Consider the following 27,458-nt stretch of genomic DNA (forward strand, 5'->3'; position numbering starts at 1 on the left):
CAAAAATGTGCAGTAATATTGTCATGAAACTTACTTCATAGCTTGAAATTATACTTGGCACTAAACACATTGAAAATGGTCATTGGGATTGATTTTCTTGTCACTTAATTGTTTTAACACCAGAATAATTCCAGTGACTCCAATGGAAATTCTCCTCTCATTCACACTGGCATAGATCAAGAGTATTAGGTCAGGGATGTTGAATATCAAACCAATCTTAAGATATTCTGGACCTCTACCATCTGCATAAATCAGGAGTAACTCTACTGAAGTCAATGGGTCATATCGAATGTAGGTTGCAGGTGGTGCAAGAGGTATATATGGACTTATATGTCCTCTGAACTTGGGACTGTGTACCAGAGTGATCCTCTAAATGCTCCCCAAATCAGTTTCCCCTTGGCCCCCAGGGTCTAACAGGAAGGGATCGCCAGTATGTAGATACATGCCAACCATGCCCTCTGGTGACACTCCTTATACTAGAAGCCAGCAGAAGGTGGTGTAGGATCTGTTATGATAACTCTATGCTGCCAAGGATTCACCTGAGCAGGGGGAGGCCTCCAGTAGCTAGGTCTGCTACCTTTAGGGTTGCTTTGTTCTGGGTAAGTAGCATAGAGCAGCTCAGTATTGGGGAGAATCAAAGCCAATCAATTTATACCAGTGTAAAAACTGATACAAACCAGAGGATAATTGAGCCCTTACTGCTGCGTTTGCCATTGCTGCCTCCACAACCTCACTGGCCTGATGGGCATAGAAGTATTATTGACTGGAATTTAAAAATCAAATATGGAAGTGGAGGGCAAAATGAAACCCTGTTTTATTTTTTTGTCTCTGGATTGTATGAGCGCTGCCATTAGTTTATAGTGTGAGAGTCTGGGGGCAGTGAGGATCAGGAGTTTAACTGAATAAATTCAACCCTTTCTATTCCTACTGCTTTTTAAATTAAAGAAGATGGCTGGAAACAGCCTTCATACTCTCTTCTCTGTTCCCCTGAGATATACAGTCACCTCTTCCATTCTAAACATACCCGCATTCTCCACAATTCTCCTAGAAAAGCAATGAGTGGGTTTGCATAGTTAAAGATGACACAAAATATAAAAGTTAAATGTAACTTATTTACATTGTAAAAATACATTTTTCATTAAAAGAATGAACATTATATTCCATCTGCTCATTGTAACACAAAAGTGGCACATAGGTTTTTCAAGAAGCGCTTTGCAACTCCCAGGTGGTACATCTACCATGTGATATAGCAGTTACTATAGTAACTGTTTCTTTTTATAGAATATATTTGTAATTTCCTAGTTAACCTCTTCATTGCTTCAAAATATCTCTTTCAGCTGATTCCAGCTGTTTCAAAATGAACGCCTCTAGTGGAGTGTAACTGAGAAGTATGGTATAAAGAGATTAATTAATTGTAAAGCAACTATTTTCCTTGGTAATAGTGAGGAAAAATCTATTTTGCACTTGTTTTATGCTACAAGAGACATGCAGAACTAGAGCATAAAAAGAGGCTCAAATAACTCAGAAATGTTTTGTTAGAAATATGTACAAGTCAGTAAGTGACAAATCTCACAGTCCTGACTCAGTCCTTCCTCAGGCAAAACACCAACTGAGAGTTCAGTGAACAACTAGTTTAAAAAAATAAAATAAAATAAAAATAATGACAGCCAGACCTGGCCCTCAGTAAGAACTTCAGCACTGCAAAGCTGGGCCAAATTGCAGATTTCCACTATCCACTAAAATTCCCCAAACTGTAAATAATTGTGGTCACAAGTGATATTAATTGTAGATGCTTGCAAATCTTTTTGTTAGACCTCTAAATGCGGTGAGATGTCAAACTCAGGCCCTTATGTCCTGTGTATGTCAGAATGTGTCAGGAAGATGTTAGTCTATTTTTTTGTTGCTATCTCATGATAAGAAGCTTGCCCAAGCACACTTACAGCATCATCCAACAGTTTTCCTGTGCTCTTTTTCCCTGGAGACTTTGTTGGGGAGGGTGAAGGAGACGGAAGAGGGGCTGAAAGTATTTCCTCTTGTTCAATCTCTTTCTCCAGCTTTATTAACCCAGGAGGTTCCACACCAAACCTTTTGAAAACAAGCAAACAAATTACCAGTGCTTACAAAGAATTTCATATCTTAACAGATCATGATGCATAAACTTCATACATACACAGCTGTGCAACCCAAAATTGCTAAACACACTAATGAAGGGATGAGTACATGATATATTATTGTAGCTGCTATCAGTATAATAAATATGCAGTGTGAAATTAAAATAGCATCTCTCATTTAATCAAATTTACAATAAATGGGCTTAGTCTTCAGCTTGTTGTTTGTTAGAGAAACATCTATAAATATGTGATATGGTATTTGGTATGTGATAGACACATCCCAAAATTGTTATGATATGAGAGTTCAGTTCAGAGAACATCTACTTCGCATTTCACCATCCCCTCAGACTTTTTCTAGGAATTATGAAAACTTAAATAGTTTTCATAATAAATCTATATGAGAAAAGATTAATCTGTTAAACCTGAGAATAACCCACCATAATAGGTATTATGGCCAGTTTACAGATGGGTAAATGGAGATAGATTCAGGCCAAATTTTTTCAAGAGTGGCCACTGATTTTATGCACCTCAATTTTTGGGAGCCCAACTTTGAAACTGTGGTGGGGTTTTTTTGTTTTGTTTTTTTTAAGAACTGCGCAGTACTCACTGTTCCAATTGAAGTGAATCCCTGAAAATCTTAAAGGGTCTCAAGTTTGGCACTCAAAAAATTGAGGCACCCAAAATCAGTGGTTACTTTTACAAGTTTGGTTGTAAGTTACTTGGCCAATGTCATATAACGAGTGAGTAGCAGAGTTGAGAACAGAATCCCAGAATCCTGATGCCCACTTCACAGAACTAACCACTGAACTACACCCCATGTTTTTCTTTTTCAACTGAACAAGAAAAGAAAATATATTTTTATGTGATAATTTCCTTTTAGTTAAAGACAACAATGCTAAATATAGGTATTCACATCAAACCAATTGTATAGTGAAAATACATATTGTATTGTGTAAAATAAAAACCTAGGACCAGATCCATAACTACGCTGATTCACACCAGCTGATGACCCAGCCACTAAAGTTCTGTACCAAAAATATACCAAGTATTAAAGACTAACATTATCATAGAACTTAAAGTCATATAGGCAAAGGGCGTAAGTGTATATATTGGCCCTTGCATTTTTCATTACAAATTACAAGCTAATCACACTGCTGCGTAGTAAGTTAATACCCAGAAAACTAAGAACCAAATCTGTGCTTGTATTGGCTGCTAACTGGTGCAGTCTGACTAACGAAAAGTCAGCCAACATTGGAGCGATCGCTTATATACAATCCATTTACTTCCTGTCTGTCTGCAGATGCTGACATGCTGTAAATCATTAAATTCCCCCTGGGCTCTAAGCCTACACCTGCATGAGGCCTTACTCATCAAATAAACCGTTCCCACTCGCATTAATGCTGCTTCTTTGCTTCTGCTGCTTTTCAGAATCTAACTCACCTCTAATTTCTATCATTACAATAGACAGTATATAATTATTATAGATAACTTTAACAAACTTCTTTCTACTAATCAGTTGAAATTAAATTTAAACATATATCCTCCATGTATTGCATCACAATCAAACAGCTTAATTAGAGGGTTGAATCGACAAAGAAATCCTTCTGCTTGTCTCACAGTGGCTTGCCATGCAAAAAAAGGTACAAGCCCTGTTCTGAGAACTATGTTGGGAATTTCCTTTTCTACTCCTTTCTAGCCTGTCTTCTGCATACTACAAATAGAGCAGCATCAGACTGTAAAATGATCTCCGATAGACTTTTAAGAGCACCACTTCCTATTTTTCCCAAGGAAAAATTAAGTACAATACCAGAAAGATATAACTTCTCAACAGACTATAATTTTCAAACAAAAGACATCTGGGGGCTGATTTACAAAAAAAAAAAAAAAAAAAAAAAAAAAAAGTTTTACAGCCACGTAAGAAGAATTCCAATTCTTTTTGTAGAACAGACAGTTTAGCTATTGCATGTCATACCACCAAAAAGCAGCACACAGATATATTTGCACCTAATTCGCATTCCAGAATGTAAGCATTCTTTAAGACATATTTACACACGTAGAGAGATTGATTTTGCTCTCTTTTATGTCAATTTTACCTCAGTGTAATTCCAACTATTTCACTGGAGCTACTCCTACTTTACAAGAGTGTGAAAATGAATCAGACCTGCACAATCCCATTGATTGCAATGGAACTGGATAGCTTAAGTCAGTACTGCATTTTACCCCATAGGATTCATCCATCTTTCACAAGGACTATCAATCCACTCATGTGGGATCAGTCAGTACAGAATTTGGCTCATTGTATTAATTTTAATGAAAAGTCTGTGAGTCTTATACACTCTACTCATATTTCCTGCTTTAATTTCCATCACATGGACAAAAGAGCAAAATCAGGAAAGTTATTGATTGGGCCAGTAGCTGATTAGCAATTGTTTACATGCAGAACAAGATTTTAATTTCTGATAATGGGCTGACTCTCTGTCTAACACTGTCCCTGATGTTGCACTTCTTACTCTCATGAGTATACTTCAACTGGAACTACTCACATGAGCAAAGACCGCAAGATCGGGACCACAGATTACTACAGCAGGCTCAGGACCTGAAGGTCTGTACAGAGCCTGAAATACAAATAAACTCTTCACTAATGAAAGGCCAACCCACTGTCAAGAGGGTGTTTATTTATTTATTTATTTATTTATTTAGATGATTTCCTCAAAAAATTTACCATTTCTGAAATTTCCCATTCAGACATTTAAGTGAAAGCTCCAGTAGTAACTTGCAATAGTTTCTCTCTTTGCTAGATCATGTATTCAGTACAAATGGTGACAAAGCTCAATCAAGTCAGGCTGCTCCATCTCTCTGCTAAGTGGGCATACAGTATCAGCCCAACTCTCTGAATGGTTACAGAAGCTGGGCACAAATCACTAAGGAAAACATGCTGAAAACTATTTAGATGGTTTGCTAATAATGAAGGCTTCCATAATGTATGGTGAGTTATCTGGTAGCATCTACACAGTGACATGTACCTGATAGTGATGTGCAAACTAGAAGAGGACAGATTGTGCCTACCTCTTGTCTGGAAAAGGCTGACTTTGCTCTGCCCTCATTGTAGGCTACCAAGACACAACATGGCCCAATGTTTAGGTTCTGTTTTGATAAGAAACCAAAAAAGTCAGGCAGTTTAACGGCTATCTCCCCCTGATTAGGACCTGCTTCTCTTATCAGTAATACAGATATAAAGTAGTGTAGCACCATTGAAGTCAATGGAGTTACACTGATGTAAGCAAAAGGGGAATCAGACCCTTGATCAGCAAAATAAGTAATCTGAAAATCTCCTGAGAAACTCCCTCAGACAAATTCAGCTGTCAATTATGGTCTGGAGTAATTCCACTGATGTCAATAGTTACTCTAAATTTACACCTGTTTAAATGAAATCAGATTTTTTTTCTCTCTGTTTCCTCTACATTCCAGTTACAGCTGAAAAAAAAAGTCTCCAGTCTTTACAGAACCTTAAAAGGTTTGTTTCTAGAAAGAATGCCAGTTTAATAGGGTGAGGGGAAGGTTTTGGTTTCCCCCACAAAAAAACCATCTGTACTATCTATCACTCAGTAAAGGCTGATCCAACTCCCATTCAAATCAGTGGAAAGACCCATTAGTCAGTGGCTTGACTAGGAGTTCAATCAGGCCCTAAACACTGAAATCTGAGAAAATAATTTTTGAGGATTTACTGGTGAATGGATGATCTCTCCAAACACCTCCTTGTACTTAGTTCGATCTTCAGGGTGAACAGAGCTTTAAAAAGCAAGAAAGGTGTCTGTTTAACATCTTATTGTTCCTCCTGGGTAATTTAAAGCAATAGCTATTGGAGAGATCGGTTTATTGAAATGCTTTCTTCTTTGTTAAATCCAGCCAACATACAAAACACAGAGTCTATTCAAATCACTCGTCTCCCACGTAGCTCAGATTTTAGCACACTTAAAGCAAGAACGCCATTAGATACTTGTCATTTAAATGACATAACCCTGTTATGTTACCCCTTCCAGCATTTCCTGTGCATTTTGAAAACTTACTAGGCTGTGGAGAGTTTGCAAATCCTATATTGGGATAGGATTTTTTTAGGGGGGAGGAAAAGGAATAAGTCAAAATGGGAAGAAGGTGTTGCCTGTTACTCTGCTCCCAGGTTGGTTAAAATATGAGCCATATGTGAAAGGGAAGGGGCTTGGAAGGCTTTGTGTGCTAAGGTAGCCCCACCTTTCCAGCCCTGGCAATCATGCATAGTAGGGAGCAGGGCTTTAAAAAGGAAGATGCTTCAGTCAGCAAGGGAGGAAGCCCTGAGAAAGGAGTGGCTCCTGTGTAGCAGGAGTAACCATCATGCAAGAAACTCCCCCAGCTCTGTGAGGAGTCCCTGGGGCAACCCTGATAGGAAAAGACTGACTTGGCTACCCAGCTGTAAGGACTCCAACAAAGTAAGTACCCCTGAAGTAAGGTGGTGCCACAAACATTTTTGCTTTTTTATTAATCCGAGGCGGGGCCTTATTTTGTGTTGAATCTGAACTTTTGTTTTCCCCCCACCTAGAAACAAAGCAAGCAGGCCCACAAGGTGGGGTCCACTGCAAGGATTAGGAGGCTGTGGCCTGTACTAGGCCAACCTATGGTGACAACTGGGCGTGCTGAGGGGCCCCAGCCCAGCTAGGGCTGTGCCCCAGAGAGAGACTTTCTTTACACCATATCTTGATCGATTTTTTTTTTTTTTTTTTTTAAATTCCCATTGACTTCATGGGATGATGAAATGAAGAGTATTTTTTATAAACCCAAAAAAACGGGCATGGTCTATTTAAAAAAAAAAAAAAGCGAAGTTGTGCTTAATAAGTGATAGCACGATATGGCTTGGAATTGTTTTTACACCTAAGGGATACACTGCTATGAAAGAGTACAAATGGGAAAACCCAGGATATTCAAACTTAAGTTAAAGAAGTCAAGTGCAGCTGGCAAAATTCTATATTCGTTCCCATGCAATCCCCATTGGAATGGGGTTGCCTGGGAGTGAGGGAACAATTTAGTGAAGTTGCTTTTCAAGATATTAATGAATTTAAAGCAAACTTTTTCTTAAAAACAAAGAATGATACCTTGTTGAGTTATAATGCCCTAGGACTAGCTTGTGACATCCTTACTAACATTGAAAATACCTTACTCCATAAGTAGCCCCTTTGATTTCATGTAAGGGACTACAAGTTCACTGTGACTATGTAACGATATCACAATCTGACCTCTACGAATAAAGCATAGACAGAATCTAGCAAGAGCAATAGTTGTCTTAGTAGCAGAGATTCAATCTCTGAGCTTGATTCTTATCTTGCACCAGTCTAAATCAGGAGTAACTCCACTGAAGTCAATGAGGTTACAGCCAGAGTAAATGAAATCAGATCTAGGCTATCTGAAGGCAGATTCTACTACCACTGAGGTCAGTGGGAAAATGTTCATTGACCTCAGTGGGATCAGGGTTATATGCTAATATAGAAGATTTAGAGAGAAAATAGTTTCGATTAGTTACAGAGACAACATGATTATAAGGAGTAAGAATTGAACAACTTTATTTAGAAAAATCCTGTTCTAATTTTAAACTTCTTTTCATATCAGTTTCCCCCTTGCAATATGAAGACAGCAGAAAAATCTTATTGCTATATTAAGGGAGATTTGATTATATTCTTTGAACAACTGCCCACAAGATATTCTTGTGTAACTATCAGTGGGTGTTTGCCTTGACCCTGGCCAGTGTAAATGTTAACATGAAGATGCACTGAGTTAGTAAGTCTCTCAGTAGCCACTGCTGTCAAAATATAAATATTTTTTAATTCTCTAAATATTTTCACCTACCTGGCTGCAATCCTTCCAAGTTCCAGCAAACAAAGGCACACTTCTCTGGGCTGCTTGTGGAGGACTGCAAAGGCAAAATGAAGATAGAAAATATTTACAATAAAGGGTATTTTAAGGGTTTCAGTAATAAACAGATCCCAGCTTACTAATGGCTGTCAATAGCATGTTAGTCCTGAATGCCTCTTTTAGGCAAAACTGCCATTGGCTTCCAAAATATTTTTGCCTGAATAAAGAGTTCAGGATTAAGACCCAAGATGTAGCATTTCCAAAGGAGCTTCCAACTCCCACTGAATTTCCCTTAGGGTCCTTTGAAAATCCCAGCCTAGATCACCAAAGCTTGGTTTATACAATTTGGTATAATACAGCCTACCTATCGCCATTATACATTAAATGGAGGGCTCCTAAAGAACATTAAAAACTAATGAAATGTCAAAGGGTTCTGGATCACTTTTTATAAACTAAAAAGATGTATTCCGTAGGAAACTGTTTTTCTTCCTCTGCATAAATGAGCAAATATTAAAATTATATTAGTGAAGACAAATCCTTCTATAAACTTGATCCTGTATTACTTGTGCACTCAAGCACTCCCTCTGAATACAATGTGCGTTTAGGGTAATCAAGGAAGTCACTCAGCTCTTGAAAAGAAAGCTACTTATTTGTAAATCTTGTTCTCTGAAGATATGCATCTATGCAAGTTGCCATGCTTGGGTCCAGTGCAAGACCTGGGGGAGTAGGGGGGAGTTCCCATAGCTTTTAAGCTTTGGAGGCAGCTGCAGTACCTCATGGACCACTCAGTCAGGTACTTTTGGAAGCACCATCATGTTCCAATATCAATTCCTTTAAAAACTTGGAGACGGTAACTCCCCCCTGCCCCCAAAGAGACCCAGTAAAAGGAAAAATAAGGAAAAATATACAAAAAATCTGAGGAGAGGAGTGTGGGTGATGAGCAATCCATTTGGAAGTATAGCTTCAGAGGATAAGAATTATAGGTACCTTGTTTTCTTTTCTCCAGAGATACCTGTCTTAGTGGAATCCTGCTCTTGGGGATAAATTCAGACCTTGGTGTAAATGGACAAGTTTCCCCTTGTTTAATGGAATATTTGCCTTCTTACTCCAGGGCTCAATTTGGCACCTGAAGAATAAATGAATCCTGAACCAGAAGACCAGTGGCAGAGAAATCGGTCTACCTCGGTTGTGTTCATGAGAGCTTAGATAGCTGTTATATGAACATTTAGGGAATGTGCTGACTCATTTGACTTAGCCAGGTGAAAAACACCTACCAATAGGTGCCTCAGAGGCTAAAAATTTTAAGTCAAGGAAGTTTTCATCGTCTCCTACATGCTGTACACAGGGACCTCTGAGTGGGAACTGCTGAGATAGATATCTCTGAATATAATTAATACAAAGTTGGACAGATCCTCAGATGGTGTAAATTGGTATAGCTCTATTGATATCAATGGAACTTTGACAATTTACTCAGCTGAGGATCTGTCCCAATGACTTTTGGGATTGTATATTCAGCAATACTTTGAAAAAATATATATGCATTTCCCCCCTAGAATCTGAACCAAAAATATTTCCAGAAGGAAAACTGCATAGCAGAAAAATAAAGTGGCAAGGCATTGGGAATAGAATTTCCATTCTACTGCCATCTGTTATTAGACATATCAGAGATGTAAAAAAAGACCTGGACACTCCATCCTTCCTAATATTCTTCCTTGCCATAAACTAATTCATGGATGGAAGACTTAATCTTACTGAGAAACCAATATGTTAAATAAAAAAAAAAAAAAAAAGTACACCGATGGCCCAGGCATACATTCTACTGCTTCCACCTGAAAACTGTTTCAACACAATCAATATATTAAATGTATCATAATGCTAAGAAATATATAAATATACAGCAAGAACACACTGGATAAACCAGTTCTAGAAATATCTTGGTGGAGTATAGGGGGCAAATATTTTTGACCTCTACTTTACATCTGCAAACATCTGATGTAAGGCTGGGCAGGGGGGAGTGCATTTTGGGTGGAAGTATTTGTAAACATAAGAAGAGGGTTTGAATGAAGGACAAAGTCTCTGCCAATGCTCAAACTTCTACTTCTTAAATGAAAACAATGTGCTCCAGTGAATCTGACCCACAATGCTCCAGACACATTTCATGCATTTCACAATGAACAATGTGAAAGAGTGAAATCATTGTTAGAGCATGACAAGCTGTGCAGGCAATAACCAACCATAAAAACAAACATCTGTTGATGTGATAAGAATATGGTGATACAGTATTTCTAACAGCAAAATGTTAGCATTCCTAAGGACTATACCAGCAGGCACGTTCATGAACTTCAGGCGAAAACAAAGGCCATTCTGTATAGAATACAGTACCCACTGGAAATAGTTTAGATTCTCAAAATAGAATTCTTATATTTTTTACAACTAGTGCTTTTAAATGGACTATTAGCTAACAAAGCAATGTGGTCAGGATTTAAGGCAAAGTTCTGAAAGTCAGAAGACATGGGTTCCATTCCTACCTCTGTTACAGACCTCTTATGTGAACTTGAGAGTCTCTAAAGCCAAAATTTGCAGAAGTGAGCAATGATTGTGGGTGCCTTTTTTAGATATTCAATTTGAGATGCCTTCTGTCTCAAACTGGAGGTACTCAATATTAGTATCCACTTTTTGAAAGGTGGCTGCTACTCTACACATTTTCCCTCTGCAAAATGGGGGGAACAAAACCTCCTTTTCTCACAGAAGTGCTGGGAGGCTAAATTCAGTGTTTGTAAAGTGCTTTAAGATCTTTGATGGAAGGTGTGATAGAAGGTGTGGAAATCTTCTAAACTTTTTATGCCAGTGTGACTTTCATTTATGTTATCCTTTGACAATGATGTAAGCAGGTATTTCAGAGTGTAAATCTGGAACTGAACAGGAAAACCTGTGACTGTCTTTGTGATTTTGAGGAAAATGCCCATGCATTGTCTGCACTGGAGCAAGGTAGGAATCCTGTTTAATGTGTCTGCGTTCAAGGGTTAAAAAGCAGTTCCTTGATACCAGTACATACATATATTCAGTAACAAGTAATACAGTTCATGGATTAGAGGAAATTCCTCTTTGGAGTGAGCGATTACAGACTCAGATGGAAATCTTACATCTGTACCTGTGGTATGCTGTTGCTTCCTGTGGGAACTGTATTCATAATTTTCTGAATTACTTACTGGAATCTAACTTAATGTATGTTTCTAAATTATTACCAGTACCTCAACTTTCTGACCTGAAAGGTTACCTGATCCTTCAAACACTGAGTGGCAAATACAAGTTTGCTAAATACCAGATTTATTGTAATTGTAGCAATAGCCATTCATCTTGATAAAGAAAGCATCATAAGGAACAAAATAAGACTCAATGGGCCAAAATAATTCATGTTATAACTCGACTGATGTCTATAGAGTTACACCAGGGATGAGTGTGGTCCCTTATGTCTTCATTTAGGGGAAACTTCTCTTCTCATTTACAACCCAGGTCAATGTACTAGATGGATAGATGTAAAAAAGGAGACATTTGTATTTTCCTGCCAACAATTCACTCTGTCCTTAAGAAGTGCATCATTTAGCATATGTAGATTCTTTAATTATATAGTTTATATGGCAGTTTAATCCCTCTCAAGCAGTTTGAATAAAAATATACATTTGTGATTCATCTGTTCTGATACCTAAGTTTCCTCCCTTGTGTTTGATGTTCATTTTCTTATCACATATATTCAATGCATTTCTAATAATAATTTCAAGACAATATTATTAAACGAGCACTAACACACTTTGAATTATCACATACATGTAACATTTATGACATCCAAAAACCTACATTAAAAACTGTTAAGGTTGCAAAATCAAGCACTCCATAGTCAGAAAAAGACAGAAATAAGGCTGCCTATGCAAACTTAATTTGACCCCCTTGTGCATTGGCATATGCCAAAGGCTTTAATTTACATGATCACATACTACTTTTTCCACCGGATCTCTGACTCATTCAGTGCACAGGATGGATGGTATTGTCCATTTACAAAAAAAATCCTCATCATTCAGTGTGTGGCCGCATGCATTATTCACTGCACACTATCCAAACCCTGCACTGAATACAGAATTACTAGTTTCCTTCTAGGCTTTCCTGTGGTGTTGTCATCTTAGTGTTTTACAACATTAATGAATTTATCTTCACAACACCCATGTAAGGTAAGGTGGTATTATTATCCCCATTTTATACATGGAAATGGAGCCATAGAATTAAAGCCAAACTTGTCAACTAATTTGGGATGCCCTATATGAGATAATTAGGGTCTTATGTTTCAGAGTATGTAGCATTTCCTAGCACCCATTGCCCTCTGATACAGTTGTGAGTGCTCAACACTTCCACAGATCAGACCCCAGTGTTTCAAGTCAGGCACCCAGAAAATGAAGAATACGCAATCAGCAACCACACCTGTGAAAATTTTGGTTTAAGTGATTTTCCCAGCAGCACACAGGAACTCTGTTCTCCAGGGTGCCATTCAACTGCTTTAGCCATTAGTCTGTCCTTTCTCTTCCTACAATCCCCTTATTCATTCAGAACACACCTTCCAACTTCTGCAATAAATGAGGCTTTGGCCCTACAGCCTCCTTCACTACACAAGGCTGATTTGTTCCCAGAATACAAACCGTCCTGGGCACTGAATGAGGGAGTGGTCCTGTAGAAAAAAAAAAAATGGTATCTGAACATGTAATTAAAGACTGTCATAAAGCATATGTTCACGAGGGCTGAATTAAGGTTACAAGGGCAGCCTTAATTTGAGCATTTTCTTAATTCTGAGTGCTTGACTTTCCAACCTTAATGTTCAATTAATGTAGGTTTTTGGGATGCAATTTCCTAACTTTTTTTTAAAAAATGTAAATATAGAAAAAACAATTTCATCTTGTGAAACCATATTGCCCCTCCCCTCTCCCATATGGGTCATCAGCAGGATGGGGATCTTTAGATCCACCGGACACCACTTGAGCAAAGGGAATAACTGGTAATAGTAGAAGGTTGTTATCTTATATGTGGGCCTCCCACTAGACAGGGATGGAGATTCACACTTTGCAAGTTTCACAGCTATTTGCTAGACAGCAAATGACTGTTGAGTACAAAGTCCTTTAGATTTTCTAGAGAAGTGTTCTCTAATAGTTACAGACTCTTCTGCACCTGTCCCCTGCCCTCCACCCCAGCCTCTCCCTGTCCCATTCTGCTCTTATTCCCTGCTCCCCAGCTCCTACATACATTTCTCAGCTTCTCCCCAACAACTCCTGCCCCATCCCCCGATGACACAGCTCCTGCCCATCCTTCTCCCACTTGTGTCCTCCCCCCCTTGCCTCACCCCCTTGTCTTTAATCCTCCCCCATTTTGTGCCCCCCTCTGCTCCTGCCCCTTTCTCCCACTGCTGGATCCTGTTCCTAACTCTCCCCAGGCTTCTATCACGTTCCTCCCTCACCTCTTATCCCTATCACCCCATCCTACATCTTTTCCTCCTCCCACCTCTGTTTGTCACTCCTCTGCACTTGAGTCAGGCTATTTCTTCTTTCCCCTCCTCACTATCTGGATGCCAGCAAGGGAGCATTCAGAATGCAGGAGAGACAGTTTGCAAGTCTGTGCCTAGCACCACAGAAGGCCCCAGTATCTGGGAAGAGTAATTGCAGGGAAAGTCCTGCTCAGCCCCTGCAGACTTGGCGTGGAACATACTCAGTCACTCTGTAGGGATGGCACCTGCAGTCTGGTCAGCATTTAGGAACTGTGAGGGGATGGAGCATACTCAGCTGAGACAGAATCTTCAGAAAACATAGCTGTTAAATTTTAAGAAGTCTCTATCAAGCATGTGAAACTTGTCAGAGCTTATAACTTGGTCAAATCTGGGCAAATTTTCACTAAGATAGCAAAAATGACATCCCTGACACCACGGTGACCTGGCCCGCAAAATGCTCCAAAGTATAAAGGTGCTCGTTCTTATCAATAAAGCAATTTTAAGAATATTTTTAACATGGGCAAATAATATTTTCCCCTAACTCTCAGGAATGGATGAACAACTTCAGATGAAACTTTCCAAAAAAATTCAGCCTGAGGCAGAAATGCACCATGGAAGATTTCAGCCCAAACAGTTTGAGGCTGGCAAGTTATAAGCAGCTGAAAACAAGCTTTTATGGAAAGTGTCTGGCAACCTTAATTACAGGCGTCACTGCCTGCACTACCTATTACAGCAGTTGGGTTGAATTTCCACTATTTGTGACTACAGTATTATGTCATTAATGTGGATTTTCCCTGACCTTTAAGGGGGAAATTTTCAAAAGCACAAATGAGATTTAGGAACTTACATCTCATTGACTTTCAGTGAGATTTAGGCCCATAACCCATATTTGTGCCTTTGAAAATCTCATTCTAAATACCTGGTCCCCACCCCATAATCACCAAAGAGGTTTGTATCCTTTAACCTTCATAAATACCTAAGGGAAACAATCCCACATATTGGGACAATATTATGACAACAAAATAAGTTATTCTCCACCTTCCCTCAAACTCAATTTAGTTGTTCTGCACTGTGTTCAGTGTTCAAGAAAGAGTGATAACATCACACTCTTATCTCAGTGAGCTACTTCACTATTTTTTTCACTATATTCAATTATAGTGTTGGTATATCTCTCAATCTGTAAAAGTTTTTCAAATGGGATGTATCATGACTTCTAAATCTCAACTGTGGTATAAGTATGGAATTAATTATGGAACATCTAAACACTTGAGATTTACTGGTATATATTAACGTAGTGCTAATAAAATAAGGTTCAAAGTGATAAGACACGCTCAACAATGATGTGGATTGTTTAGTCAAACACTGTGAAGGATAGAAACAAAGTCTTATTCTGATGCAAGTGGATATGAAATATAACCCGATATTTCAAATTGTAAATAGTCATTTGAAAAATAGTGGCATAGTCATAGATTTTATTTTGTTTTTACTTTCTTTTAAATGTGAAATCTGAGCAAATACTAAGAGTATTACAAAGAAAAAACTGCTCTATGTTGTGCATATAAAATGTAAGCAGTAAATATTTGCTTTATTTTTGACAGCAGTGAAAAAGCAACATTAGAGTGGAGGACATAGACATCTGTGTTTTATTCTACTACTAACATTAAAACAATGCAGACCACTGTTTAGAGAACCTACTCTACTAAAGGGTGGTCATTGTATTGCATCAAAAGAAGTCAATGTCAGACATCTCTCTCACACACACACACACGGAATATACAAGCACAAAGGATGAATAGAACAATACCATCAAACACACCTAAAACAAATCACACACATTAGCATGCTGGCACAGTTAATGGCAAACCCTTTTCTTGCAGTGTAGATTCTTTTCGAAGAAATAGATGAAGAATATTCTTTGGCTCCACATCCTATAACCATCCAAATAACATTAGAGTATAGACACAGTCATTGTTAACAAAGAGTCCTTAACTTTCTTAACTATGTGCATCAGGCTGAGTTCTATCATTTTTACCCTGGCAAAACTCCTATTGAGGCTAATGGGAGTTTTGCCAGAGTACAACATTCTTCAGGTCTAAGCCACATACCAAAATAACCTCAGTATTGAATGCAAACTTCTTCTAGTAAATTGTATTATCATAGTCTCATGGATCCACTGGCCTATATCCCTGCACAGGGGAACTTCTGCGGGATGTTGCAGGTGCAAATGCTACTACAACCCATGGACTGCAACACTCACTATTTGCCTATAGGACAAAAATTTGGACCGTAGATAAGGTTGTTGCTGGTAAGTAATTCTAATCCCATATTCTTTAGATATGCTGTTTGTGAAAGACGTGACTGAAAGGGACACTATGTTGGAGCACCAGTGCTGAGGAAGATGCAAGGAGTCTCCCCAACCCCCCCTCTTGTGCAACTGCATTGGGGCTGGTCAGAGTGGTACTGGTCAGTTGGAGTACTCGGGACTGTTCCATGCAAGTGTTAATACTGCTGATTTGGTAAAGGGTTGAGGGAAGGGAGAAATGTGGTGTGAGAGAGAGATGCCACTGGTAGTTCCTGGGTCTTGATGCATCAGTCCCCTCTACTGCTGGAGACATTACGCCTGATTCTTTCCTGCCTTGCTCCTTGTGCAATCATACCTGTGCATAGTAAGTGCAAAGTGAGTATGACATGGTATCATTGAGCTCTAGTAGCATTTTATACCCACTTCACATGGGTATAACTAACTACATATCGGGAAAGGCAATGGAGAAAGAGACCTATTGGGCCAGCCTGAGGCACAAGGGCCCCAGAGTTCCGAATGAAGTGAGGCAACTCAGCTTCACAGACTCCTTTGTAGTGGAACAATGTAAGTCTAAAAAGGTCTAAAAGTATCTCATTTGACGATAAATTACTAAAGAGCAAACTATTTTATAAAAAGTAATGAGCTAGATTCTGTTCTCCATCGCTCTGGAGTAAATCAGAACTCACTTCTCTGACTCACACTGGTGTGAATGAGTGAGATCAGGTCCAGTGTGTCCACACACTATTTACACACTTCAGGATTTATACCCGTTAAGGACCTCTGTAAAATCAAGTTGCTTGATGACATGATAATTGTACTTAGAAAAATAAATAGAATACATCGTTTCTTCTACTTCCTTACCAAAGATCCTGCATTCTCACCTTGGTCCCACAGGTGCTGAGCACTCTGGCCTTGCTCCAACAGAGCACTTAAGCTTGTGCGTATCCTTTAAGCACAGGATCAATAGCTTTAAAAATATACAAGAAGTCTGAGGGGAGAAGTGTAGGTGACAGTGGTAATCCATTTGGATGTATATCTTTTGTTCTTAAATACATTACTGGATCAGATCCAGAGTGCTCAGTACCTTGCAGAATTGAGGCCTCCCTAACTCCCAAAATTCCCATTAAAATCAATAGTGTGTAGCCCTTTGGGGCAGTGATTATATCTGCTTCTGTATTTATACAGTGCCCAATTCTGAGGGAGGATATCTGTGAGTGATTATGGTCTAAGAAATAGATCATAATGGGAGCTTTGGATACACAGGGAATACATATTTGTGCCACTGTTATGATTTCCATGATTTATTAAATGAGTTTTCCTCCCTCAAGGAGGAGGAGGATCCAAATTTAATAAAATTAATAATAAAATAATTTATATTAACTATTATTATTATTACTATTATTTATCAAATGTGTCCGCAGTTTTATTCCCTCCTGCAAGGGACTCAGGGCATTTTGCCATTATTTCATCATAAATTATTCAAACATTTTCAACTACTCAGAAATATTATCAAAATCATCCTCATAAAACCAAACACAGCAAAAACAGAAAATTAGAGCAAGAGCTTAGATTTAAATAGGACAAGGACAGGGAAATATTCTAAATATAGATGTAACAGTGGTTCTAATTAATTAAAGCAGGTTTTATATACCATAGGCAGGCAAGCAAGATAATAAAGAAGAGAGAGGGACACAAAATCAGGTAGACTGAGACCAATAAACTGAGGACCATGGAGACTGGATGAGCAAACATTTGCTGTACCGCTGACAATTTACACAGGTTTTACACATCAATTCGGTTTATAACCAAAAAAAACCCCAAAAACTGTTACCTTAGCAACCACCCCATCTCCAGAGCTATGCAGTCTCAAAGACACAAAGATCTTTCATAAAGCAATGCAAACACCAGTATGTCATGTGCAGACATATCTCACCACTTCTATATTTCTTAGCTTCACTGAATTTTTATTTGCTGTCCAGAGGGAAAGTGAATGTAAAGGTCTATTACAGCAGTTGTTATTTCTACTGCATTGGCACTCGAAGGCCCTAATCAGAATAAAGATCCCATTGTGCTAAGAGCTCCAGCAAAAAGCAGGTAAAAATACTAATTCTCATTGCTTGAAGCTCTATAATTAAATGGACACCATCAACCTGTGATCTAGTCAATTTCAGAAAAGGAGCTCAAATTAGTTTCAGGTCCTACATCTGACACTGAGTCACCCCTCAATTCTTCCAGGTATTCTATCCATTAGCATGGATATCTTGCTAGACATTAATACTGTGACAGACCCAGACCAGTGGGGTACAGGAGTCTGGTAGAGGGCAAATATACAGGTCACTGGATGAGTAGTTTTCTGTTCCCTGAGTGACCAGAGCAGGGGCTGCGCTAGAGTAATCAGAAACCTGCTAGAACCAGTTAAGGCAGCCAGGCTAATTAGGACACCTGGAGCCAATTAAGAAGAAGCTTCTAGAATCAATCAGGGCACCTGGGTTTTAAAAAGGAGCTCACTTCAGTTTGTGGTGCGAGCGTGAGGAGCTGGGAGCAAGAGGCGCAAGGAGCTGAGAGGGTGTGCTGTTGGAGGACTGAGGAGCACAAGCGTTATCAGACACCAGGAGGAAGGTCCTGTGGTGAGAATAAGGAAGGTGTTTGGAGGAGGCCATGGGGAAGTAGCCCAGGGAGTTGTAGCTGTCATGTAGCTGTTACAGGAGGCACTATAGACAGCTGCAGTCCACAGGGCCCTGGGCTGGAACCCGGAATAGAGGGCGGGCCCAGGTTCCCCCCAAACCTCCCAATTGACCTGGACTGTGGGTTCTCCCAGAGGGGAAGGTCTCTGGGCTGTTCCCCAACCCACATGGTGAATCTCTGAGGCAAGAAAATCTGCCAATAAGTGCAGGACCCACCAAGATAGGAGGAACTTTGTCACAATACTCAAAAAGAGGAAAAACAACAACCATAAACAGCAAAACATGTTTTTAACAGACCACTCAACCAGTCAACAAAAATGAGTTGCTTAATCAAGTTCTTCTAATAAAGGTTAATCTGAATTGTGCTTGATACATTCAGGAATACTTTAGCTTCATTTCTTGAGAGGAAGTTGTCCAATAAGGAAGGTCTCTTGTACTTGTATTTCAGTGGAATTGGAAGGGGCACGGCCAATGGCAGCACTGTGTCTGTGAGCCGGTGGGGGGGAGAGAGAGTATCCAGGGCCTTAATCTTCACACAGATACCAGATTAGCCACAGATCCAGCTGTCGATCTCACAATATTCATACATTTAGGGGTCCATTCCTCTTGCTCCCGCATGTGTTTGCAAACCCCTCTGCCTCAGATATTCCACAGCTTCAGAGCTTTGTAAGTGTGATCATTTTGTTTGCCTTCCATGTGATTTTTTTCCATGGGAGAAGGATGATTAACCCAAAAATACCATTAACCTACATAAAATGTGATAAGATACAATTCACATATCTTCAAAGCAATAGCCTCAAAACTGGTCTTTGTCAACACATTCAAAATTCTTCTCTGCCAAACATTTTCCCCCAAGGGATACACAACAGTTTTGTGTATTAAACAAAACAGCGTAAGAATAGAACAGATCAAGTGACCAGTGAAGCAAGATCCTTTCACAAATAATAGTGCTCAAAAAGCACAACACTAGAACAGAAGGGGAACAGATCAGTTGCAACAGAGATAAAGATTTTACTTATACAGTCAAAGACCTTTTGAGGACCTGAATACAGAAGCCTCTTGATGCAGTACAGTGTGTTCATTTATCTTCAGTACAAACAGATTAGTCTCATCAAAACAGCTTTAGGCTTTTATCTGAGTTCAGATCACAAGCAAACAATCGATTCTCTTCATCTTGTGTTTTCTACTGAAATGCAATCTTGAGGCAAAAAGTTGTCCTACATTTTCTTTCAAAAGAGAAGAGTAATAGGTATGAAGCATTATTAGGATGATGATTTAGCTGAAATAGTCCATTCTTGTAGTGGAGCAGCTGCAGGCACGAGTGTTGAATATCACTCTCCTCCAGGCAGTTGAGGAGTAATCAGCTGAAAAGAAGTCAGTGTGGGATGGGGAGAATAATTTCATATTCTCTCCCTTCCTGAGATATACCTACCAAATCTGTGGTATAATGGTGAATTTCCTGCAGCCAAAACTGTGAGCACGTTTGGACCCGACTCTCCAGAGACAAAAAGAATCGTCTTATTTGGTGAACTAAGGAGCAAGAATCCCAGGCCATTCTAATATCAGGGATTCGTACAATAAAAAAAAATGTACCTGGCATAAAACACATCTTTGTGCAGGGGGCAAATACAAAGCCTGTGTACCTCCTAAGTCCTGCTTAAGTGGGATTTAACTGGTGCATAGGTCTTGTGCCCATCCCTTGTGGGGTAGGGAGGGTGAATGCAGACTCAGGAGATATTACAATATCCTCTTCCTCCTAATTTCTGTCACAGCTGCTCTTTTTAGTTTTATATTATCTTATTAATTATTATTATATCTATTACTACAAGATGAAATTCAGTTGTACTTTACTGCAGGTTTCAAACAGTGTCTAAACTTCAATGGATCTTGGTCCTGGTGCTTAATTAAATTAAAATTTTCTGACCAATGGTAAAGTTCTAGTTCAGAAACAGATTTTTTTTTTCCTTTTAACAATCCATTTTAACACAATGAGCCACAATGTCATGGAGCAATTTGGTCAGTAATGACTATTATGTATCTAAAAATGGCATGGTCTCACATATGTAGATATTAAAATATGACTAATTTTGAACATGTCCATTGCATGCTCTTAATGCTTATAAGTGTCTGTCCAGATGCACCCCCGCTGCCCTGGCACTCCATCAGGTTAGCAGTAAGTGGTGAGATCCAAAGCTCTAGACAGTTGTGGCCCAGCCAGGATATCACTGATAGGGGGCTGTCTTTTTAAAGGTTCCCCCTTCACCATTGGGTAGCAGTGGCCTAGGGCACTCGAGTGTCTAGTGCCATCCCTGACTGTGCAGTTCTTACTCAAACTGAACTGCCAGTGAAATAAATAGGAATTTTGATTGATTAAGGGCCACAGGTTGAGTGCCTGCAATATATTAAGCAACTTCATTTCCAGGTTTTAAAAACACTGTGTTGGTATTTTTCTTCCTATCATCTGTTTTTTTTTTTAAATGAATATAGTATTTTGAAATGCTATTTAACCAGCTTTAGTGGATCGCACTATACTTCTAACATATGTGGCAAGGCACGTATGAAAGTTAACCATCTGCAAAATGTCCACCTGGACCAAAAAGATATTCAGTGGCCAATTCAATTTTAAATAGCAGTGCTTTTGCCTTATTGGTTTAATCCAATTCCCATTAAAATCAGTGTGAGCACAGCTGACCTTTTAGTTCTATAAAAGCAGAATTACTTTCAACATTGTCGATTACCATATAAGCAAGTACGTACCCAAGCCTTCTGATTCAAATAGGCATGTGTCGTCCACCCCCACATCTCTGCACCAGGATAAGAAATTTGCTGTGTTGTCTCGTGCAAAAAAAGACCCTGAAGGAGCATTGGCTTTGCATGGAATCTTCCGCACTGGCAGGGTCTATAAAAATAAAACAAAAAATCCTCATTCTAGGTATATGATATTTGGAAGGGCAGTATTTGTACCTGGGGAACGTGAAATCACATCATGCAGCATAGATATATATGTATTGGGTCAACTGTCACTCTTGCTCACTCCCTAAAGAATTACAGCCAAAGATAAATAAATAGTACAATTTATTTGTCACAGAAGCGTTAGCCTGGCAGAGCTTTTAAAAGTACTAAGAGATTGACCCAAGATGTGAAGTTTGGATCTGGATCAGTACTAGAACTTTCCTCAAGTTTGGGAGCTTGGAATCCAGTGTTTTGGTTGAGCTAATGGAATAAGAAGTCAGCTGTTAAGTAAGGATCCAGATTTGGATCTGAACTTCCCCAAAATTTGGGGTGGATTGCTTGGGATCCAGTTTCTGGTCATTTATAAAGGTAACACTACAGTTTTGAAAATACTGTATTCACATCTTTCATTAGTAACCAAGAAACACCTTAGGAACAGGGGTAGTGATGCATGTGCTAGAGTCTTTGGGACTGTAAAATTCTTAACACTGGCAGTTTTGCACAATCTACACTCTGAACAGCTGACTTTACAAGCCCATTGAGTAAAACATACACTATCATCCAGTACTTACAAAAGTAAGGACTAGGATAGAGCCAGATTCTCATATCAGTGATACCAGAGTAATTCTAACTAAACACCATTGATTCCAAGGGAGTTACTCCAGACTTAGTCGGGCATAACTGAGATAAGAATCTGGTCCAAAAAGAATGACCAGCACAGAAAAACGGAGGGAGTGTTGTACCCTAGTTGCACTTGCAAGACATACATGCAAAGCTTCTATCGAAAATTTTAATTTTCATGTAAAGCTCATTTTTACGGTGTCAAAACCTATATATCTGCCACAGAAGGCCAAATAAACTGAGAAGTGACCATTGTTACCCCATAACTTTCCAAAGTTGCCCCATCACTGAGAAAGTCAAACCCCAAAATTGTTTTTATTGTGCAGCTTTGCCATTAGAGTGATTTATGGAGTAACTGCTTCTGTTCTGGAGCTGGTTGTTAGATCCAAGAGCCATTAACTAAAGAACTGAGAACATGCAAATGGTGTCTGTAGCAGTTTCCAATTCTATGTCCAACAGTTACTATCAACAGTCCAAATAATTCTTGAAAGCATCACATAAAACACTGCAAGAAAAAAAAAAATCAAATGACTTTAGAAGGCTTTCACCTGACCCCCAGCTGCTGGCAGCACACTAATTACAGGATTTAGGAACAGCTGGCTTATGTGGGGCAGTCAGGATGGGTGGGAATCAAACACTTATCTTATTAAAGTCACTTGCAAGACTTCCATTGACTTCACCAAGACCAGGATTTGGCCCAATCTTTAAGAAATAATTCTATAAAGAACTCTGAGATGCAGTTTGTATAAAATATGTTACTCAGCAGTAATGTATAATCAAGATAATGCACCCAATTGTCTGGTCTAATATGACCTCTTTGTGCTGCCCCAATAGTACAAAGAAGCCATAAAGCTGGCCTAACCAGCCAACTCACAGTTTTTGCAAGATGTCTGCCCCTGAAAAACTGCCTTCTGGACTGTAGCCTAGAGCGTGTGGCCAGAGTGCTGCTATGTTCCAGCAACGCCCATCTCCAGAAACATCCAATAAGTGACAGGTACAGCTAGGAGTAACTCAGTAGCCATGGGACTGAACTAGCCCCCAGTTGGACCAGAATAGGGAGAGAAGGGGTATAAAGGCCACATATATCCATGTTCCCACATGTCAGCTCCTGGGGTCCTGTGGCAAGCACAGTTTAGCTGAGTTCAAGAATTAGGCCCAATAATTTTGAGTTATACAGTTTTGAAAAAAGAAATTATTCCTTTTGTTAAGGACCAAAGGACGTAGTGTAGAACAGTGCAACTTCCCGAACATCACTAGTTTCACTAGTTTATTTTAAACAGTGAAAGGCATTGGAATATAGGTTTTAAGAAAAAATATCACTGATGCTGATGACACTCAACTATATATCTCATTCTGAACTGATGGAACCACTGCTGCTACTAAAATGGCAGAATGCCTACAGGAAATTTGCTTTTGGATGAAAAGCAGCTGGCTCAAACTGAACCCAGGCAAGGCTGAAGTGATGCAGGTCAGAAAGGGGAAACATGTTGAAGATCTAGCCAAAACTCTGTCTCCACCTTCCAACGAAGCCATACAGCCCCTATTCATCAAAGTGGTGTGAAGCCTTAGAGACTTGTTCGACTCCTCACTAAACTTAGATGATCAGGTAGCATCAGTTTCCCAAAATGCTTCCTTTCACCTCCAGCTTGCCAGGAAACTTCATCCCTTCCTCCCAGATGAGGACCTGGCTACCATGAGCCATGCATCTATCAACTCCAGGCTGGATTACTGTAACTTGCTTTATCTGAAGCTGAAGAGGATGCTCAGGCTCCAACTGGTACAGAATGAGGCTGCCCACCTACTCTATGGCTCAGTCCCCCATGAACAAATAAGGTCTGTGCTCAAGTCCCTCCACTGGCTCCCAGTCAGCATCCAATCCCAGTTTAAGACCATGGTCCTAATTTTCAAAGCAAAAGCCCAGGCATACCACAGACTGAATATTGATCTATGAACCCTCAAACAGCTGTGCTCCTCTGGAATAATGCAGATCTCAAAGTCCAGGACAAAGCTGAAGACAAAGTGAAAGCTGAAGACAAAGTATCTTGGTCAAGGAGGTTTAGCTCTGGAACAATTTTCCACAGAAGATCAGGTGAATCCAGAATCTGACCATCTTTAGGAAATATTGCAAAGCCTTCCTCTTTGAGAAAACTTTTACTACCATAAGAAACACTCACAGCTTGAACACCCCTTTTATTCCCAAACTCCTCTCAGCCCTCCCAAAAAACCTACTCCAGGCAAAATCTGACCCCATAAAAGAAGAAGTTACAGAGACTTTATGAAGTCCTCTAGGGACTTTGCTAATGCTATTGATTTTACATGCAGGGCTCTAAGATAATAAGATGATGTGTGGCACTATAAAACTTTAAGATCAATAGAGAGAGTTTTGCCAGCTCCTGATTTTATTGCAAGTCTGTTGATATTTGGTGTTTTTTTTCTTAAAGCTCCAGTCCCAAGAGTGAGGTGGTTATGTTCAAATCTCAACTTTTTTATTTTTAAGTAGGTTTCTAGCCCTCATGGGTACAGAGAAAAACTGTAAAAAGTGAACATCAGCGACAAACACCATGAGGCAAATAAAAAAAGAAACAAAAAAATTATCATTATTTGGGGAACCTGTCTCATGATTTTGTACACAGGGGTTGGCAATACCAAGGATGTGACACGTTAGGCTTGATCTCACAGGGTAAGAGCCAGAGCAGATACGGAGGGTGGCAAAATACTCTTGAATTTAATTAAGAGTCTGTTGATCACTGTTTGAAATCCCACCCAGTCCTCCTAGCTGTCCCCCTTCACCCCACTACTAATGTTTTTCCCTTCCATTCTGGCTTAGGTCCCCATACTGAGAAGTGCTGAGTTGAAGTCAATAGAAGTTCCTCTTCACAGGATTGGGCTTTAACAATATTATCAATTAGCACTAGTCAGGTTTCTAGAGTAACACCTTCTTCATATCAGAACAGTCTCGAAGAGCAAGTGAGCATCAGTATCCTGAGGCAAATTCACACTTTAAAGCACTGACTGCTTCGCATTTTCAATTGAGTTCTCCTTCGTGACCTGCACCCTTCTTGGTGATGTAATGAAGCATTCATCCATCTCAACCCAATCCTGCACTCCTTTCTCAGTGAACTCTCAGTGAATGAGAATTTCATTGGAATAAAAAGTAACATACAGACAGGGCTGGCACTTCCATTTAGGCAACCTAGGCGGTCACCTAAGGCACCAGCATTTGGGGGGCGGCAATTCGGCTGCGGGGGGGGGGTCCTTCCGCACTTCGGGTCTTCGGCGGAAATTTGGCAGCGGGTCCGTCACTCGCTCCGGGACCTGCGGCCGAAGTGCTCCGAAGACCGGGAGCGCGGAAGGACCCCCTGCCTACGGCGGCAAAAACCTTGGCGCCGCTCCTGCGTACAGAGCTTTCAAAGGAAGAACAATAGTAAAAAAGAAAGCTAATATAAAATCAGTGGTAGTTTTGTCAGAATAAGGATTCAGGGGCAGGCTATGTCCTTCGGAAAGCCACCAAAATAGAGAGAAATCTTGAGTTTTATGGAATTGAGTCCTTGATGCTGATGGTTCTCCTAATGAATACAAATTATACCACTATTTCACTCAATATCATTTCCAACAGACACACATTGGACCCAAATCTGACCTCACACTGCTGCAAATCCGGAGTAATGAATGGAATCAGCAGAATTAAAATAATGCAAGACCAGTGTAATGAGTTTAGAAATTGGCCCAATGGCTTATAATACTTTTTACTATACTCAAACCTTTGAAAGATATGTTGTTAATTTACAATAGCTCCAATATATGGGTGAACTCAAAGATGTGTTGTTTGGCAACATTATTTGTTAATTTGACTCACTAGACTAATTTGACTATATATCCACCCAAAACCCAGTCTGATGCTGCTACATAAGCCTATTGACACAGAGCCAGATCAGCTGATATAATTGAAGCTAATGGAGAGAAGTCATTTACATCACTTGAGGATCTGGCCCATAGCGTCCCTACAGATTTGTGGATGATCATTTTAATCAGTTGTGACATTAAGAAGATCAAATGAACTCACCTCACAAAATCTGGATACCTTCTCATTTTTAAATCACTTTAGGTGTGTAATAACTTCATGCAAGACTAATTTAAGAACCAAACCTTGGTTGACTCCCACACCTTGATACGTAATTAAGAAGGTGGCATGCACAAAGCTTCCTCCTTTGCACACCTGGGATAGGAGCCAGCCAGGATTGCAATCCCTGTGCTAAGAGCCTCCTGAGTGTTTACTACCCCAAAGAGGGTGGGAAAGAGTTAGAGCCTCTATGTTGGGCTGCAGAGCTGAGTAGGTGTGAAGGAGAGCATGCTGCACACATGATACCTTTTGTTCCAGGGATCTCAGGAAGGCATTATGCCTTGCTGAGGCACAGTGTCTTCCAGAGCTCTCACGTAGAGTACTGTGGCTCTGCATTGTCACCAACACATGGTGTCACCAACACAATCTGACTCTAAATATTCTGTAAAAAGAACAGGAGTACTTGTGACACCTTAGAGACTAACAAATTTATTTGAGCATAAGCTTTCATGGGCTACAGCCCACTTCATTGGATGCATACAGTGGAAAATACAGTAGGAAGATTATATATATATTATATATAGTGACAAAGTTCTGTCCTTGACTCTATGGGTCCTGCATTTCCTGACGGATTTTGCTAGCCTCAGAGGCTCACTGTGACCCTCCACATAGCCCTTCTCTCTCTAGAGGCAAGGGTCACAGTCTACTGAGCCATTTTCATCATAAGCCAGCAAGGGAGGTGAGGAGAAACAACCCTCCCTCACACAGTCTCTGTTGTCTCCCAGTATCAGTGATTAATCAGGGAGGGGACGGGGGGAGCCCAGGCCCGCCCTCTACTCCGGGCTCCAGCCCAGGGACCTAAACTTAACAGCTATGGAAGCTGACTTTTTGGAAATAGGGCGTGTACACTTCCCTGGGCTACTTCCCCACAGCAGCCCCCACTCAATATCTTCTTCACAATTACCTCAGAGCCTCCTTCCTTGCACCTGATATGGATTCGTAATACTTCATTCTTCCAACAGCACAGCTCCCTCCTATAGCTCCTGACACCCATACCGCACTGACTAACTAGGAGGCTTTTAACTAGTTCCAGCCAGTCCTTGATTGGCTTCAGGTGTCCCAATCAATCTAGCTGTCTCTCCTGCCTTCTAGAGGATCTTAATTGGCCCCAGGTGTCTTGATTAACCTGGAGCAACTGCCATTTGGTTACCATGGTACCAGGGATTTGTTTAGCCTGGGGCTAACATACCTGTTCCTCACTACTTTACTGTAGCCATCTGGCCTTGCCTCATCACTATATATATATATATATGTGTGTGTGTGTGTGTGT

At 39.9% G+C, this 27,458-nt stretch overlaps 1 protein-coding gene across 5 annotated transcripts in view; it reads right to left on the reverse strand.

The window, feature by feature from the left end:
• The window catches only part of GAS2 (growth arrest specific 2), a 150,359-nt gene that overhangs the window by 52,258 nt on the left and 70,643 nt on the right, over positions 1-27,458 (reverse strand). For all 5 annotated transcript variants that reach the window (XM_024214850.3, XM_024214848.3, XM_024214846.3 and 2 more), the window contains exons 4-6: positions 21,253-21,394; positions 7,983-8,046; positions 1,941-2,085 (exon numbers count right to left, since the gene is read on the reverse strand). In XM_024214850.3, coding sequence (XP_024070618.1) covers positions 1,941-2,085; positions 7,983-8,046; positions 21,253-21,394 — 351 coding nt within the window. The remainder of the gene's footprint in view (positions 1-1,940; positions 2,086-7,982; positions 8,047-21,252; positions 21,395-27,458) is intronic.

Source organism: Terrapene carolina, unplaced genomic scaffold (genome assembly GCF_002925995.2).
Source record: "Terrapene carolina triunguis isolate 2854851 unplaced genomic scaffold, T_m_triunguis-2.0 Scaffold96, whole genome shotgun sequence".
In the NCBI taxonomy this organism is placed as follows: Eukaryota; Metazoa; Chordata; order Testudines; family Emydidae; genus Terrapene; species Terrapene triunguis.